This window comes from Ochotona curzoniae, unplaced genomic scaffold (assembly GCF_017591425.1).
Source record: "Ochotona curzoniae isolate NIBS_2020 unplaced genomic scaffold, NIBS_Ocur_1.0 contig_2210, whole genome shotgun sequence".
NCBI classification, from domain to species: Eukaryota; Metazoa; Chordata; class Mammalia; order Lagomorpha; family Ochotonidae; genus Ochotona; species Ochotona curzoniae.
Genome location: NW_024465369.1, coordinates 30,582,100 through 30,598,865, shown reverse-complemented (window position 1 = coordinate 30,598,865; position 16,766 = coordinate 30,582,100). Strand labels below are relative to the sequence as shown.

Genomic DNA, 16,766 nt, shown 5'->3' with positions numbered 1-16,766 from the left:
CTAGTACCTTTATACAAGAAGTTCCAGAGGATTCTCTTGCTTTTCCTACTGTGTAAAAACACACTGAGAATGTGTCATTCATGAAATACTATATCCTCACCAGATAGTGAATCTTTCGGAACTTTGAGTTTGGACTCTTTACCTGCCAGATTTGTGAGAAATGGGCTTTTCCTATTTATGGATTGTCCAGACTATGGCATTTTGCCATAGCAGCCCAAATAAAGCCAAACACTGCTCTTTACGCTCAGTGTTTGCTAAAGCAAGAGAGCAGGTAACCTTGACAATATTCTACTAGATTTGCTACCATTGCCTGTATCTATAGTGCGATAATACATGTTCAATAGCAGGATGTTGGACTTGTGACTATTGCTGAAGGATTATACTATTGTAAGAAATTGGGAATTGGGGAGGAGGAAGGAGATATGGAAGAGGGAATCACTAAATCTATAAAACATGGAAAACCATAACAACAATAAAAATGTTTTAAAAAGTTCACATTTTATCTTCATTTGTGACATAAACGTTTTGTATCCTTCTAAATGGAAAAAATAATCAAACTGCATATGTGAGTTGTTATAAAAATTAAAGAAATGAAAAACAAAACGAAGACAGTATTACTATGTGGCATTAGGGTTATGGAAGTATGAGCTCAGAGAGAATCAGGGTTAGTGGAGAAATATTTGGAAGTTCCTGTCACACAGGTAATGGTTGAAAGTCTTAGAAGGCGTACATACAATCAACCAGAGAAACGACATCTAGAACTCTGCTTCTACCAAATATGAATATCATGAGACATTATGGTATAGGCCAAAGCGAGGACTTTACAAGATTCATCCAAATATGAGAATGTTGAGAAAATGGTGTCATGAAAATTAAGCAGCAAATTAAAAAGCACTAATCCTGGATGGATGGAAGCTAAAATGAGTGAATTTAACATGAAGAGGTTCATGGTATCTTCCACCAAAGCAATTACAGTGGAGGAAGGGAGAGAAAGCAGGTCCCAGTTCCTTTAAGAACATCATATCCATGCCATACTTGAACACTTCAATTGGGGGATTCACTCTGTTAGCCCAAAACACTGAGATTTTACTTTCTCCTTAGAACTACTGATAAAATTTTGCTTTCTATTTTATTGGAAGAACAAAACAGACTTGGAAATCGGATTGTAAAAATGTTACTGCTCTTGGGATGCTTTGTTGTATATATATATGTATATATATATATAAATGTATAAATGGACCTTTGGGTATGGAGGGAAGAGACAATAGGATCAAAATATAAACAACATGAAACAAATTTCTGTAATCATGCATACAGTAGTACTAATTCAGAGCCACCATATAAACAAGGGTGGATCTCTTTGAGACTCTACACCCACCTGCCAAGGGTCATTAAAAGACACACTAACAATTTTCAATACTTCTAACTCTCTTACCTTTCTTTTGATATCAGTGAACTGGGAAAACATTAAAGACCAATAAAACGACAGCTCCAGGATGTAATAGTAGTGAAGGTCAGTTGTGAGTGGCTGAGAAGGAAAGCAAAACAGGAAATGTTAATAGTTAATAGGGTTCCAGATTGTATACCACACATCTCCTCTCAATGCTGAGAAGAGACAGGGCCTTTGCCTGAACAAACACATCCTATTCTATTTGTTCTGTAGGTAGCAGGCCTTGGCAGGATGCCTCTAAACCATAGCTGGATGGCAATACTTTCATTTCATTCCCAACACGAAAGGTGTTCATTACCATGAACATTTGGTAATGAGTTCATTACTCATTTTAATAGCAGAGTTTATGGTTTTTGGCTTCTTTTTGGATTCTAGTATTTGCAAAATACTTTAGGTAACCTGGAAATCATTTAAATATACACTCTGAGAGAAGAACCCTAGACAAGGATGTAGGTAACAAAAACTAGAGGGTTATATGGGTCACTAAGACATAGTTTCAAGTTGTACATTAGTCAGAAAACTTTCTTGTTATTAGGGAATGTACAATATATAGCAAACATGAAAAATAATAATTTAAAAAATCATTAAAAGATCAGAGGGATGGGACCCAGCGCGGTAGCCTACCCGTTAAAGTCCTTGTCTTGCATGCATCAGGATCCCATATGGATGCTGGTTCTTATTCCAGCAGCACTGCTTCCCATCCCGCTCCCTGCTTGTGGCCTGGGAAAGCAGTGGAGGATGGCCCTTTGGGACCCTGCACACTTGTGGGAGACCTGGAAGAGACTCCGGACTCCTAGCTTTGGTTTGGCACAGCTCTGGCCGTTGCAGCCACTTGGAGAGTGAATCAAGGAGCAGAAGATCTTCCACTCTGTCTCTTCCTCTCTGTGTATGATTTTCTGATTAAAATAAATCTTTTTTTCTTAAAGATCAGAGGGACAAGGAAGTTGCCAAGGGACAAACTGAGCAACTAGTCAAGAACCCAAGATCAAGTCCTAGTTCCACAGCTCAGTATACATAAAACTTGGACTTTGGTTTTTCTGTATTCATAAAGTATGGGTGATATCTGATTCAACTGCCTTGGAGGCTCAGAGATGAGGAGAGGCAGGGAGAGACACTGGAAATTGAAAATGTTTACTTTGTCCACAACAAGTTTTTAAAAAGTGTTTTGTGAGATGTAATGACATGTCTTAACTTTATCAGAGTGAATTAAAAACCTCTGAATTTCTCCACACAAACATACCTACACCCTTATTAACATGTTGATCTTACATATCAATATAGTTCAAATTATGTGTTGCACGTCACTAACAGCATAGTGAATGGTTAGCCTGTAGTGACCCAGCCACTAACTCTAAGAAAAGGCATCATGGGAAGTAAATAGTCCATGACAGTGGAGTTCTTATGAACAAGATTAGTGCCCTTTTAATAAGAAACTGATCTCTTCTAATGGTTTTCTGGTCCCGCAGTCAGAGCTAATACAAGTATGTATCTTTTTGCTAAATTCAGTATCAACCTGGAGGGATACACGCCTCCACTGAACTCTTCTTTCACAACTTGAAGGCATAAGCAGCGAAAGACAGGTATTTACAGCTGATGTATGGCATCGGTGAAGTTTAAAAAGTAGGGCCTTGGCTTCATGCTCATTTGAGCCAAGGTCAAATTTCATATGTAATGAAATTCTCTTAATTCTGGCTTTCAGCCTGGCAAAATGTCTCACAGGGTTCATGAGACAAGTTAGATCACATCTGGAAACTGCAAAGTTCTTCAGAGAGCATCTTCTATCTCTAGATTGCTTTGGATTTAACAAAGCTGATTCACATGCTGACTTCTTCAATCCTCACAAGCAGTTTCTAAAATCAGTACCACTACATTCCAGATCTAGTCTGTATAGATGGCAGGAAATGCAAGTTAGATCCAGTCAAGAGATTGAGCCCAAGCCTTACAGCCTGAGGCCCTGTGACCGGCCACCACTCTCGGGTTTCTCTCTGCCCCTTGTGATGAGCTCACCAGATAGAACTGAACGAAGCTTCACATTGCTTTAGTCTTAAAGAAACCTGTTTCTGTAAAAATTACTACATATAACAACAAAATACAGGTGTTCACACAACTGTAAATGTTCTTTGTTAAATGAATATAGATTATTGCTTTTTCATCTAAAACTCTGTTCATTTAATTATGGATTACATACAGTAAAAATAAAGAAATAAAAACCCTTCATGAGTATGCTTTATCTTGAAAAGTGATCTTATGGCTAGGACTGTGCTACACTCTACTGTATTTATTTATATAGACATGATTACACACACAGCACAGTGATTATAATATCCTATCTAGTAATTGCATGTTATTTTTGCCCCACACATACAAAAGGAAGAGCCCCTATGTACAGTACCCCACGTATATTTTTACAAGGATGTATTGTTTATCAAGGAAGACCATTCCTTCTTCAAAAGATGCTGACTCTATCCAGGATGCTCAATTATTCTCCATAAAGTAATGTTGTCTTATTGGTAAAACATAATCTTATTCTGTATATCCCACCCTGTGGCATCTTTCCTTCTATATTAATGATATTTTCTGTTTTTAAACATAATTGTATCTGCTGAACCCAAAATTTTCATGTGGAATGTCCAGTGTTACATTGTGGACATAATCCCAGCAACTCATTTTCTCAGAGAAAAAGAAATGTCTTGGCTGCAGCCATAAAAATGAAAGTTATTTTGGACCACATTATAGTTAAGACAAGAAGGTATTACATTTCATATGACATTTGTCTCAATGCCTTTCATGTAACAGAATCTCTCATGAATGCTTTGCAGCAGCTCCCACACCAACATTTGAGCTAGGATTTCTAAAAGCCTTTAATATGCTTTTATAAATAGAAACCTGTCTACCCATCTATACATTTTGCTACTCAGCATACCATCAGAGAATACAAAGAATATCTGGAAGGACAATGGTCCAAGTCTTTAGGACAGTAAGATAGCAGTTGGGTCTGAGAGTTGCAATTGTGTAAAACCAATGATTGGTTTCAATGATGATTTACATCCTATCAGATCTCACCAGAATGCTCAGCTCTTTCTATCCACCTCATGCTGCTCACTGAAATTCTTTCCTAATCTGAGTAAACTGCTGGAACAAGATGAGGATGCAAACTGGAACTCCATTTCAAAGTCCTTCCCCATCAACTCGCCTGAGAAGTTACCTGTGTCAGGCCCGGGCCCTCCTATGAGTCAATGTGTAATGGAGAAGACTCAGGGTATGTCTTCCTTGTATTAGCTTTATATACTTCAAAAAGACAAAATATCCCTAGAAAGGCAATTCAGTGGGATACAATATCCAAGTTGCTTATCATAATAAATTCATAAATCGATTTTTATCACCAATATACATAGCTGCATTTGTTTCTCCTATATTACACATCCCAAGAGCTAGATAAGTGACAGAAATTTCCCAACTAGAAATTCCTGGGAATGTTTTAGCTTTGTTTCAGAAATATTAGCTAATTTTGGAGAGTATAACTTCACTTGTGTATATTACTGAACTCAAGGATACACAAAGATCCGTTGAGTTTGGGATTCGATTTTTATCTCATTTTTCGAAGATTTTTTTTTTAGTTGTAGGAAGAATCTATCTTGTAATGTAATGCTACAAGCCCACTTTTATTGTACTCAAGAAAACGGTGCTTCACTTATATACTCGGAGGCTTCTCATAAGCCTCAATATGGACCAAACTCAGCTTGCCTATTCAGTTCCACACTTGAGCTTTCCCACTTGCTGTTGAGACAAGGTCTTCAGGCTTTCCTCTGTCATTAGAAGCAAATCAGCTGTTATGAGAAAGGAATAATCCACCTGTTAAAATGACTGTACCCTGTTCTTCAGCAAATGCTCTCCCAAGCTTTTTCCATCTGTTGAAGCAGTTGCTCCTTAGTTCTGCATGTCATTAAAAACACACAGGATACTTGTCTCACTAGTTCATGTCTACATCAACCATCAGGGGAGGGGCCAAGCTGCAAGGCAACTGCCCATTTAAGGCCTACCTTGAAGCCATGAACTTGACCTACAAAAAGTACTTCATGTCCTATTCAGTAACATCTCCTTACCTGATAGGGGTAGTTGTACCAGCAGTGCTTTGTATTCCACAACCAGGGACTCTGAAAAAAAAAATGACAAGGAAATTTATTTTACATGTTGGAGAATATGAATAAATGGATAAAAGATACCTGAGATAGGCTCTTGCTCCAGCATTTTGAGATTTCAGTAATTTGCCTGCGTGAGAAGTTAAAAACACAAAACAATAACGAAGTGGGCATTTTGGCACAATGAGCTGATCTGCAATGTGGGGCTGGCCATCTCATATGGATACTGGTTTATGTTCCAGCTGCTCAAGTTCTCATTCTGCTCTCTGCTCGTGGTCCGGGAAAGCAGTGGTGGATGGTTCAGGACCTTGGGTCCCTGCACTCACATGGGAGACGAGAAAGAAGCTCCTAACTCCTGGCTTTGAACCAGCTCAACTCTGGCTATTGGGGACATTTGGGGAGTGAATCAACAGGTGGAAAACCTTCTCTTTCTCTCTCTCCTTTTCTTTCAGTAAAGTCTGCCTTTCAAATAAAAATAAAATGAATTGTTTTTTAAAAAAGAATAGGATAATAAAGGGATTAATATCCCCAACATGTAGTCTCTGTAATCTACAATCAACTGGGAGAAATTCAGGTTGCTTTTAAGATGGAGCCTTAACTGGTAGATTTTTATATCTTGTTGGCCACTTAGATGGCTTTCTACTATGCAACCAGTCTCACCTATTCAGCAGAATTGCTGCTGGTCTCCCCATGCCAGATGCAAATTATCCATCCTATTGTTTTCAATAAATAATGTTGAGAATCAGCACAAACTACCCTGAATTTCCTTAGAGCTGGTATTCACAAAGCAATGCTAACCCTGCTCAGTGACATAGCATTCTATTTATTTTCATTCAGAAACTCAGAAAACCCTCTGAGCACACTGCTCCTGACCTGTTACCAAGTCCTTTTTATGACAAAGTAATCATTCCTAATTGGGCAGCAATTCCTTATTTTACTATGCTGTATAATCAGACACAAAATCTAAGGTACAAATACTCTATAATAATTAGGTAGAGGCTGGTGTGTATTTAAATAAATAATGCCAATACAAACTAATTCCATATTTTTGTATTAGCTTAAAATTCTGTTTCATCCAGCATGTATAGCTATATGCAGTTTTTGCTAACATCTTCATATATCTGTCATAGAAGTGCATATTTCTTCTTATAAATGTAATGTATATATTTGAAAGGGAGAGCCAAAACAAGAGAACACACACTCCAATCTGCAGAGCCAATCCCCAAATGCCTGCAGTGGCTGGGACTGGGCCAGGTTGAATTTGAGATTCGATTAAAGATTCCAACGTTGGTGGCAGCAAACCAACCACTTGAATTCATGACCAGCTTGCTCCCATGGAGTGCACTGTGGGAAACTAGAGTCAGGAATGAAGAATCAATATGATGCAGGCATCCCAAATGCCCATCCCTACTTCTGTGTATTTCTTATGACTGATTCACCAATATCTTCATCAGTCCTATAGTATGGGAAAGAGGTTGACTAGTTTCACAAAAGTAAATACTGAGTCCTCTCCATGTGCTACACAACTTCCATGGACCTTCCACGCATTCTCATTTAATCTTTTGTAGTAACTACTGGTATCTATCTTACAGGTAGATGTCCTGTATCTATAAATAACTGTCCAGGTTAAATAGCTCAAAGGCATTGGAGGAAGGACTCAAACTCAGACATGCGTGCCCTGTCTCTAAGTCTGATAATACTGAACAAGATATTAGTGTAGGCCATCAGATTGAAATAAAAAGCCATACCATGCTCTATACCCCCAAATGCCCAGGAATCTTTATTTGCTCTTTTCACTCAGGTACTTATTATTCATTCTCCTTTCTTTCTGACATCCTCATTGTGTCCATGATTTTGCTATCTGCTATCTGTTCAACACAGTCTATATCATGTAATCTCACTGCACTTCACCTCCTGAGGGACTGAACGGATTGTCTCCTCTGGCTCACTCATCCGTAACATCAGTGTTCATTAGCTCCCTCACTAGATGATTGTGAGAGCAGGTGAGGTCCTTTCAATGAAAATACTTTGAAGGCTTCAAAAGCTGACTATGTATTTTTATACATGTCCACTGAGGAAGATTCAGAACACAGATACACATATAATACAGTGAAGGAAAAAAATAATGTAATTTGTTATCACCACTGGCACTCTGATGTACAGCTCATTTTTGGTCTTATTTCCTATGTGAATCAGATCTATAGGTAAAGATGCAGTTCTTTCTAAACACATGCATGCTTTTCAAATGTGGGTACAATACACCAAAATCTATTTTAAAGGACAATTATAAATGCTAGTCATTACCTTTCTCTCTGATAAAATTATTCATTATCTCTTCAGCTAATTGAAAGTCCCGAAGGGAAATTTTTGCCACATATATATGTTAATCCCTCTTGAATCTCGACTCAGGGTGACATTTAAGCCTTTGTGTACTGCAAGCTGACAGAAAAGGATAAAGAATTAAATGCAAGGCCTAAACGAACCTAGTAATATTTTTCTGAAGTTATCAGGCCCGAGGCTTTCAGGCATAGTTGGCCTGTTCCTAGAGATACAGCAGGATTTTCTGACACTGTGGCCGTTTCTTCCTGGAGAGACAAGGGATGGCTCTCAGTTAGCCAGAAAATTTCCTATTTCAGAGCTTCTTCTCCTGCATGAGCATCTTGGCTGATGTCTTCTGAAAGTTCTCCCTGTGTGTCAGACCTGTGTCACCTTGACCTAATGCCTGACATTTAACTGAACTGCAGAACCTGTGAGTGAACTTCTATCTCTCACGGGTTCCTGCTCACCTGAAACTAAGAGCTAAGCATTGTGAATGTGATGGAGCTACCAGGGCCATTGCTTGGCTCATGAGCTTGATGGCTCACAGTTCATTTGACAACATTTTTTTATGTTCTCTTATATACAATGTATGGTCATATGCAACTTCACTTAAATAATAAATTCTAATTAATACCAAATAATATTAATTAATATTAGCCTTGATTAATATTAATTGGTGTTAGATACAATGAATACATTTTCCCACAAATTTATCAAACTTCAGTCATACACAAAGCAGGTAGCAACACCTTTGCTCTTGCTAACAGGTGCATCGAGGAAAATATCATAAATGATTTGTAGATAGTGAATCATTCTCAATGAATAACAGCAATCATAACAACCACCCAGCTGGTCAGTGGAGAAAAACCTTATTCAAACTACCTCATCCTGGCTTTTCTACTCTATTTTTAATTGGATATTCTGGGTGTACACAGAATGGGTAATGAATGAAAAACATCATGGCCATTTAGAATTCATAGCTCAAAATGAGTCATTGTCTGTAAACGTTGACAGTTAAGATTGATAAGAACCTATAGGTCCTATTGTAAGGAATGATCCACATGTCCAGATGGGTAACCAGGCTCTTTACCATGACAGAGCTCCATGCTTATCAATCACTGACAAGATGCTTCAGGCTGACTTCCTGCTTTTTTATTGTTAATCTGCAGAATTTTTTTTCTAAGCATCTGCTATGGATTAACTTGTCTCCACCTCCCATCTCTAAATTCTTACGGTGAATTCCTAACCATTTACATGGCTATATTTGAAGATAGAGCACATAGGAAATAAAGATAAATGAGATCATTATAAGGGTAGAACCCTAAAACAATAGGACTGGTGGCTCTGTACTGAGAGAGAGGGAGGGAGAGACATATGTGCACAGGTTCAAAGGATAGAGTGTATGGAGGCTGCAGTGACAGGGCAGCCACATGCTTGCCAGGAAGACGGTCGTCACAAGACATTCATCTGCATTGGACATTGGCCTTAGAACTTGCAAAATCCAAAACTGTAAGACAGAAATATCTGGTTCTTTAGCACCCAAGTCTGTGAATGTTGTTGTTATTCAGCCTGAGCTGACTCATGCAGCTCCATACAATGTCCTGTTAAAATGAGTGCATGACAGCTATGAATTACACGTCAATGGATTTCAATTAGGAACGCTTAGAAAACACCTGAATAAGAGTTTGGCCAACCATATCACAGTGGATGAAACATTACTTCCAAATTCCAAATTCTCATCTAAATCACAGGGTAACTTCCCACCTCCCCATTAAAAACATCTGTTCCCAGACACATGATTCCAGACAGAACTCGGTAGATAAGTACATACATCAATGACAGAGTCCCAGGAAATGCACCTGTGGCTCCTCATACTCTGAGCAGACCCAAAGCAGCACTGTGATGAGGTGGGAAGCCTTGCTGGAGGCCACACTGCAGCCTTCAGTCACATTTTGATCATACACAAAAGACTTCAGTGTTAATTGTTCTTCATTTTGCTTTGTTGTAAGAGCAGAGAAGCCTCTTTAAGTGTTAAGAAGTTAGCTCTTTTACAAGGTTTCGTTCATCAGTTACATCACAGCAGTTTCACTGTGAACAGACAGGTCAGGAGCAGTCACTTTGCCAGCTCGAAGAATCATGTCAGGAAGGTCTAAAGTGAGAACAGATACTGAAGAAAAGGCTCCTGGTTGACCAGGATCATGTCCAATGGTGATACAGAAGCATAAACATCCATCCTATACACATTTTTTCAGACATTTATTTATTTATTTTTAAAGATTTTTTTTAGTTTTATTGGAAAGGCAGATTTACAGACAGAAAGATTTTCTACCTCCTGGTTCACTCCCCAAATGGCTGCAACAGCCGGAGCTGAGCCAATTCAAAGCCAGGAGCCAGGAATCAGGAGCTTCTTCCAGTTTTCCACATGGGTGCATGAACCCAAGGCTTTGAATCATCTTTTTCTGTGTTTCCCAGGTCATAAAAATGGAGTTGAATAGGAAATGGAGCAGGTGGGAAACAAACTGGCACCCATATGAGATGCTGGTGCTTGCAGGTGGAGGATTATCTTGCCGGCCCCCGAAGGATTTATTTATTTTTCAGTTGAAAGGCATATTACACAGAAAGAGAAGGAGAGCCAGAGAGGTCTTTCACCCACTTGTTCGCCCCTCAAATGGCTGCAATGGCAAGAGCTTAGCCAATCCAAATATGGGAGTCAGGAGCCGCTTCCAGATGTCCCACAAAAATGCAGGAGCCCAAGGACCTGGGCCATCTTCCACTGCTTTCCTGAGTCATAAGCAAAGAGCTGGATGGAAAGTGGAACAGTTGGGACATGAACTGGCACCCATATAGGATGCTGGCACTACAGAATGGAGGATTACTGTGTTATACCACTGTGCTGGCCCCACATTTACTTAATTATTTAAAGAAAATCAGTGGGTATTTGCAACTGAATGAATGCCTTCTTTTCTTTGAATTAACAGCTATTTTAATATAACAAAATAACATGAATCATAGAATGTATTAAAAACATTGTATAACTTCATTAAAGATGTGGAAGCTGGGTCCAGTACAATAGCCTAGTGGCTAAATCCTCCCCTTGCTGGTGCCAGGATTCCACATGGGCACCAGTTTGGTGTCCCGGCTGCTCCACTTCCCATCCAGCTCCCTGCTTGGGGCCTGGGGAAGCAGTACAAGACTGCCCAAATCCTTGAGATCCTGCACCTGACTGGGAGACCTGGAAGAAGCTCCTGGCTCCTGGCTTTGGATCAGCTCAGCTCCAGCCATTGTGGCCACTTGGGAAGTGAGTCAGCGGATGGAAATTCCTTCTCTCCATATCTCCTTCTCTTTGTAGATCTGCATTTCCAATAAAAAATAAGTGACTGTTTAAAAAGATGTGGAAGCTGTGGGGGGAGGGGGGGTTCCTGAAGTCGGTATCTTAAAGAAAAATTTTATTTTTCACTACTTGCATCAAAACTCCCATTTGACTTTCACTGGTCTAACAGTTAAGGACAGACTAGGATACAGACTGTCCTTTGTATGGATTAAGTCCCAAATATATGGTACAGATATACAGAGTACAGTTAAAAATACCAGAAACATTTTAAATCTTCTCTGGAAAATACACATACTAAGTTATATTTAAGGCTTCATAGTTACATTTAGGATTTACTATAAGAAAGGTAAGAAAAATCCTTCCATGTCTGAAATTAAACTGCAATTGTTCATCCTGACTGCTACATAATATTTTTCCTTTAAAAAAGTAAGTCCATGGGGCAGATGTTTGGTGCCTGTTCCCAATTCATGCTTCCTGCCCCAGCACTCCCTGGGAGGCAGCAGGTGTTGATGGCTCAAGTACCTGGCTTTTTGCCAGTTTCCCAGGATGCTGGATTGAGTTCCAGGTTTCCAGCTTCAGTCAGGTAGCACCCTAGCTATTGCAGGCATTTGGGGTGCGATGTAGCAGATGGCAGCCCTTATCTACCTGTCTTTCAAAAGGAAAGAAGGAAAGAAAGGAAAGAAAGCAAGGAAGGAAAGGAAGGAAAGGAAGGAAGGAAGGAAGGAAGGAAGGAAGGAAGGAAGGAAGGAAGGAAGGAAGGAAGGAAGGAAGAAAGAAAGGAAAGAAAGAAAGAAAGAAAGAAAGAAAGAAAGAAAGAAAGAAAGAAAGAAAGAAAGAAAGAAAGAAAGAAAGAAAGAGAAAAAGAAAGAGAGAAAGACACAGAACGACAAATGGATAGACAAACAGATAGGCAGAAAAAATATTTTTAAAGTCCATAGGTGCTGGCATTGTTTCCCATAGTGGTTGAGGCTGCCGCTTACAATGCTATCATTCCATATGAGCTCTGGTTTGTGTTGAGTGCTCCAATTCCCATGATGCTCCTTGCCAACTGTTTGGGAAAAGCAGCAAAAAATGACTCAAGTGTTTGGGTGCTTCCCACTCACATGGGTGACCAGGTTGAAGTTTCCAGCTTTTGCCTTTGTGGTCATCTGGTGTATGAACAAGCAGATGGAAGATCCCTCAATGCCACCTGGAGAAACCGTTCTTCCCTATAAATGTTGTGAGAGCTGTTACTCCACCGTCACCTTCTTACTTTGGTTTTGGGAAGCTGGAATCTAATTCAATCACAGTATCAGTGATCATTCTTCAACATTTTTGCTTATTTTTCCTTTTATGATATATTTTAAAACACTTAAAAACCATATTAATATTGTTATATAAACATTTTAAATTCTTTTACAAAACATTTTGCTGTGCCATTTAAATAAACCAATCCAATTTGAAGCCAAATACAGTTTTAAGTCACACTGTAAAGTCACTCAAATTGTAAATTTAAAAAGTCCACTTTTTGAGGTTGGTAAATGTAGAAATAAGTTGTATTTGGAGTGAAAAGCAGCAAGTGGGGAGCCTCCCAGCCTGAAGTTGCTGCTGGTCAGAGGCGAGCTGCCTAGAACACTCTCCAGGGTGCTAGAGGTGCCCTCTCCTGGCCCAGCACATCTATGCTATAAAGATACAGGGCAGGCTGCCAATCCTTCCCTAGGAGCCCATGGCATCTGCACTAGCTTTAAGAGCTCTAGTGATATGGAAATATAATTTGGACTTGGCCCTGAGGGTTCATATAAATACAGCAGCCTTTTACATATTGATCAGGTTTTGAAAAAGGATGCTGGTCCTCTTGCCCTGGGTGGGCTAGAATATGCCTTATGCACATTCTGCAATCAATTTGGAAAGCTATTTGCAGATCTGCAAAATGTATATAAGGAGAAGATCCTTGGGGATGGGCCCTGAGATCTCAGAGTTTGATCACAGAAACAAAGAGAAGGTAATAGGAATGACATTTTCACCTCTGCCTAATTCTTTCAGCCTGTTGTCCACAATGCTCCTTGGAGCTACCCAGCCAAGGGACTCTACACTCTGCTAAGAGCCACAGTGCCACATGGAGCATGGCCTGGACAAGTCAGTTCTTCCATGAATTCTGATATGGACTCTCACTGAGAAGCAGGATAGACTCCTATATTTAACATTTAAAGTAAAAATTAGGAATAAAGAAACCAGAGGAAGGGAAGAAAAGAGTCAAGAACATTATGTGGAAGGATCTACAGGAAGGGGGAAAGGGTAAGAAAAAATCCAGAAGGACACAGAGAGGGAGGCCCATGGAGAACTGGGAATGAAACCAATGTGAGTGGCTACTGAGAAGCATGAAATCTGACAAAAGCAATGTTAGGAGCAATTTACACAAGGAGGATTAATATTCCTTATTTGCAAAAAGCTCATAAAACTGATTAAAGCATTCTAATATGCAATGACAAAAATGGTGCAGATTGTAAATAGGCAACATGTTAAGCACAGATATTTGTGAAAGCATAACTAACAATTATAAGTTAAATCTAAACAAGTTTTCATTCATGAGTCATGCAACTACAATTATGTGTTGCTTAAGAATAGGGACATGTTGCTGGAAGTTCATTTTTAGGTGACTTTGTCATTGTGAAAACACCACAGGTTGTACTTATATCAACTCAGATGGCTGTGATGTTACCAAGAGATATCATCTGAAAGGATCCCTATCAAATACATAACCCATCATTGACTGAAACATCATTATGTGGTCATAGTGTATTAAAAAACGTTAATACCCACATGTCATCAGTGTACTACGGAAGCCAGCACTTTGCAAACTTGAATATTTCCTCCGAAGACAGAAATTTGATCATCTATGTCTACGGTCTATAAAATGTGCATATCCTTGACCTATGTAGCAACTGTAAAGGCATACTCTATTAGACCCACATGTAAAAACATTTGCATATGGATATGCATGAGAATACTTTTTAAAAGAATAATAAACTGAAAGGAAGCCACCTATCAAAAAATGTGGGGTTAACATTGGCATGCATTCTCTGGCAGTAGACATTAAGATAAAAACTTGGATCAGGCTACTTTGTAGAAAGTGGTAGTGATGGGAAGAATACCCAAAATGGCCTTCAGGAATGAGCTGGTGAATGTTGCAGGCAGCTGCATCCCAGCCCTGCAGGGAGCCCCTGTAGAACTACACACAGTATGTATCTCATAACTGTCCTAGCACAGAACCAGGCTGTTGGGTCCCATGCCCTACTGATTGCAAGCTGAGTATCAAGGCTCCCTATTTCTAGGTTGTGTTTTCCTGTGTCCAGATGACCTTTGTAGCTCTGCAGAAAGCAGAGCACATGTAATTGCACAGCTTGAATGTCATGTCAGGCAATGTCATCAATAGTGCATAAGACTGTCTACCACACCTAAGGTAATGTTATGGTTAATTCATATTAGATCATAAACAGAACATACAGTGTTCCTTATGTTTAAAGAAGGTATGTATTTAGACATGCCCACTAAAAGTACTGATGGTATATTTATATAGAGAGTTAGTGATTATCTTTGTACAATGATTACTCCTGCTTTTTTCTTCTCCTGATGTTTGTATTATCAGCACTAAATTATACTGAAGTGGTTCTTTAGCAGTTAAGGTGCCTGCATGCCAAACTGTAATACCTGGGTTGAATTCCAGCTTCTAGCAATTCAGATGAAGGGAGGCAGCAGTGATGGCTCAGATAATTGGGTTCCTTCCACAGATGTGGATCAACCGGACTGAATGACCAACTCTAGGCTATTGTCCTTGCCCAGTCCGTCAATGCTGGCATTCGGGAAGTGAACCACTAAGTCAAAGTACCCTCTCTGTCTGTATCTTTGTCTCTTTCTCACCATGTCTGTCTCTGTGTCATTCTACTTTTAAAAAATAATAATTTGTTCAATCTAAATTCTTCAGCAACCCCTGCCAACCACTTCTGAACCAATTTGAGTAGGCTCTAATCTTTTCTGAATAGGATTACAGCCTCCTCATCCACATGCTCTTCCAAGAGTTTACTGAATGGGCAACATGAAGGAGTCACCCTGACAGGCTTAAAGACACAATGGACAAGCTTTCTCCTGGGCAATTGAACCTATTACAAAACAAGTGATAGTGAATATAAACACAGTGAAGACACAGAGAAATACATATAAAGTGACCCCTCACCTAGTCTTGGAGGGTGGAGTTGCAGTAGAAGGCTCCACTAGGATATGTCAAAGTGGTGGTATACAGGAGGAGGAGAGAAAGGCCATCAGCAGAGGTAGAAGGAAGAGCATGCACTTCCTTACTGTTCGTCTTCTGCATCACCCCTTTTTTCTGCATTATACATCAGGATAAAAAGGGTTTAAAAGCCTCTTCCTCTTTTCCAACTGAGAGGGAGAAGTTCCAATTGGCTGAAAGCTGCTGCTGGCTTGTGGTCCACTGTGACTGTACGCTCGTGAGCCACATATCCACACTTCACTCCAGACCAAACTCATGCTGTCTATCTTCCATTCCTACAGAGCACTTGTCTGGCATCCCATCCCTGTCCCACTGTCTCTTGCTCAATCTTCCAGGCTCTCTTTGTTAATTTTCTGCTTCTAGAAATTGTTTCCTGCAGCTTTTTATAGATCTTCCTCTTCATGGAACTCCAGGTTTTTGAAAAAGTTCATAATCTGTAAGTCAGTTATTGTTTACATGTGGCTTCATGTACTTGAGTATTGAAGTCAACTGTCAACTTTCAAAGTCACTTTTAAGCAAGCACACGGAAGGCAGCATGGTTATAGGAAATTACTCACCAATAACAGAAAATTTTGCCTTGGCCGAAACAGGCAAGGAATGAAAAGTGAATATTTATTGGGTCTCTTTACGCTGGCACAACACCAGAGATACTCATAGTTTCAGACAATTCTGTTTGAGATGTTATGGTAAGACCTCACAAACACTACAAAGTGAATAAATTGTGGTAGCAGAGATCCTAGATTTAGGTTTCTGCCACCCACATCCAAGCTATGTAAGTCTTTAATATTCATACACAATAATCATAAATCAAATACTGCCTTTTATGTCATGTGAAAGGAAAAGAGAAAGAAAGAAAACTGAAAGCCACAGTAACATGAGAAAAAGAGAGAAGAGGGATAATTTCCTCTTTTTTAAAATTAAAGATATATTTATTTGTTTGAAAGTCATAGAGAGACAAGAGCCAGAGTAAGAGCAATCTTCTATCTGCTGTTTCACTCCCCAGATGACCTCAAGGGCTGGAGCTGAGCCAGGCTGAACTTAGGAACCAGGAATTTTCATCCAGATCTCTCAAGAGAATGGCAGTGGCCCAGGCACTTGCTCCATCCTCCGGTGCTTCTTCCAGGGGGAGAATTTTTTTTAAGATCCCCTGGTGGGTGTATCTGGACTTATACAGACTCTCTACTTTTCATGCTGTGAAAAATCCAAGAAGGCGAGCTGCAGATTGTTGTTCCAATTAGCATTAAATACTAAACTTAGTTTAAA

General features: G+C 39.5%; 1 protein-coding gene across 2 annotated transcripts in view; it reads right to left on the bottom strand.

Moving 5' to 3' along the window:
• The window catches only part of CERS6 (ceramide synthase 6), a 278,575-nt gene that overhangs the window by 72,808 nt on the left and 189,001 nt on the right, over positions 1–16,766 (bottom strand). For both annotated transcript variants that reach the window (XM_040971676.1, XM_040971677.1), the window contains exons 5-6: positions 5,554–5,604; positions 1,436–1,528 (exon numbers count right to left, since the gene is read on the bottom strand). In XM_040971676.1, coding sequence (XP_040827610.1) covers positions 1,436–1,528; positions 5,554–5,604 — 144 coding nt within the window. The remainder of the gene's footprint in view (positions 1–1,435; positions 1,529–5,553; positions 5,605–16,766) is intronic.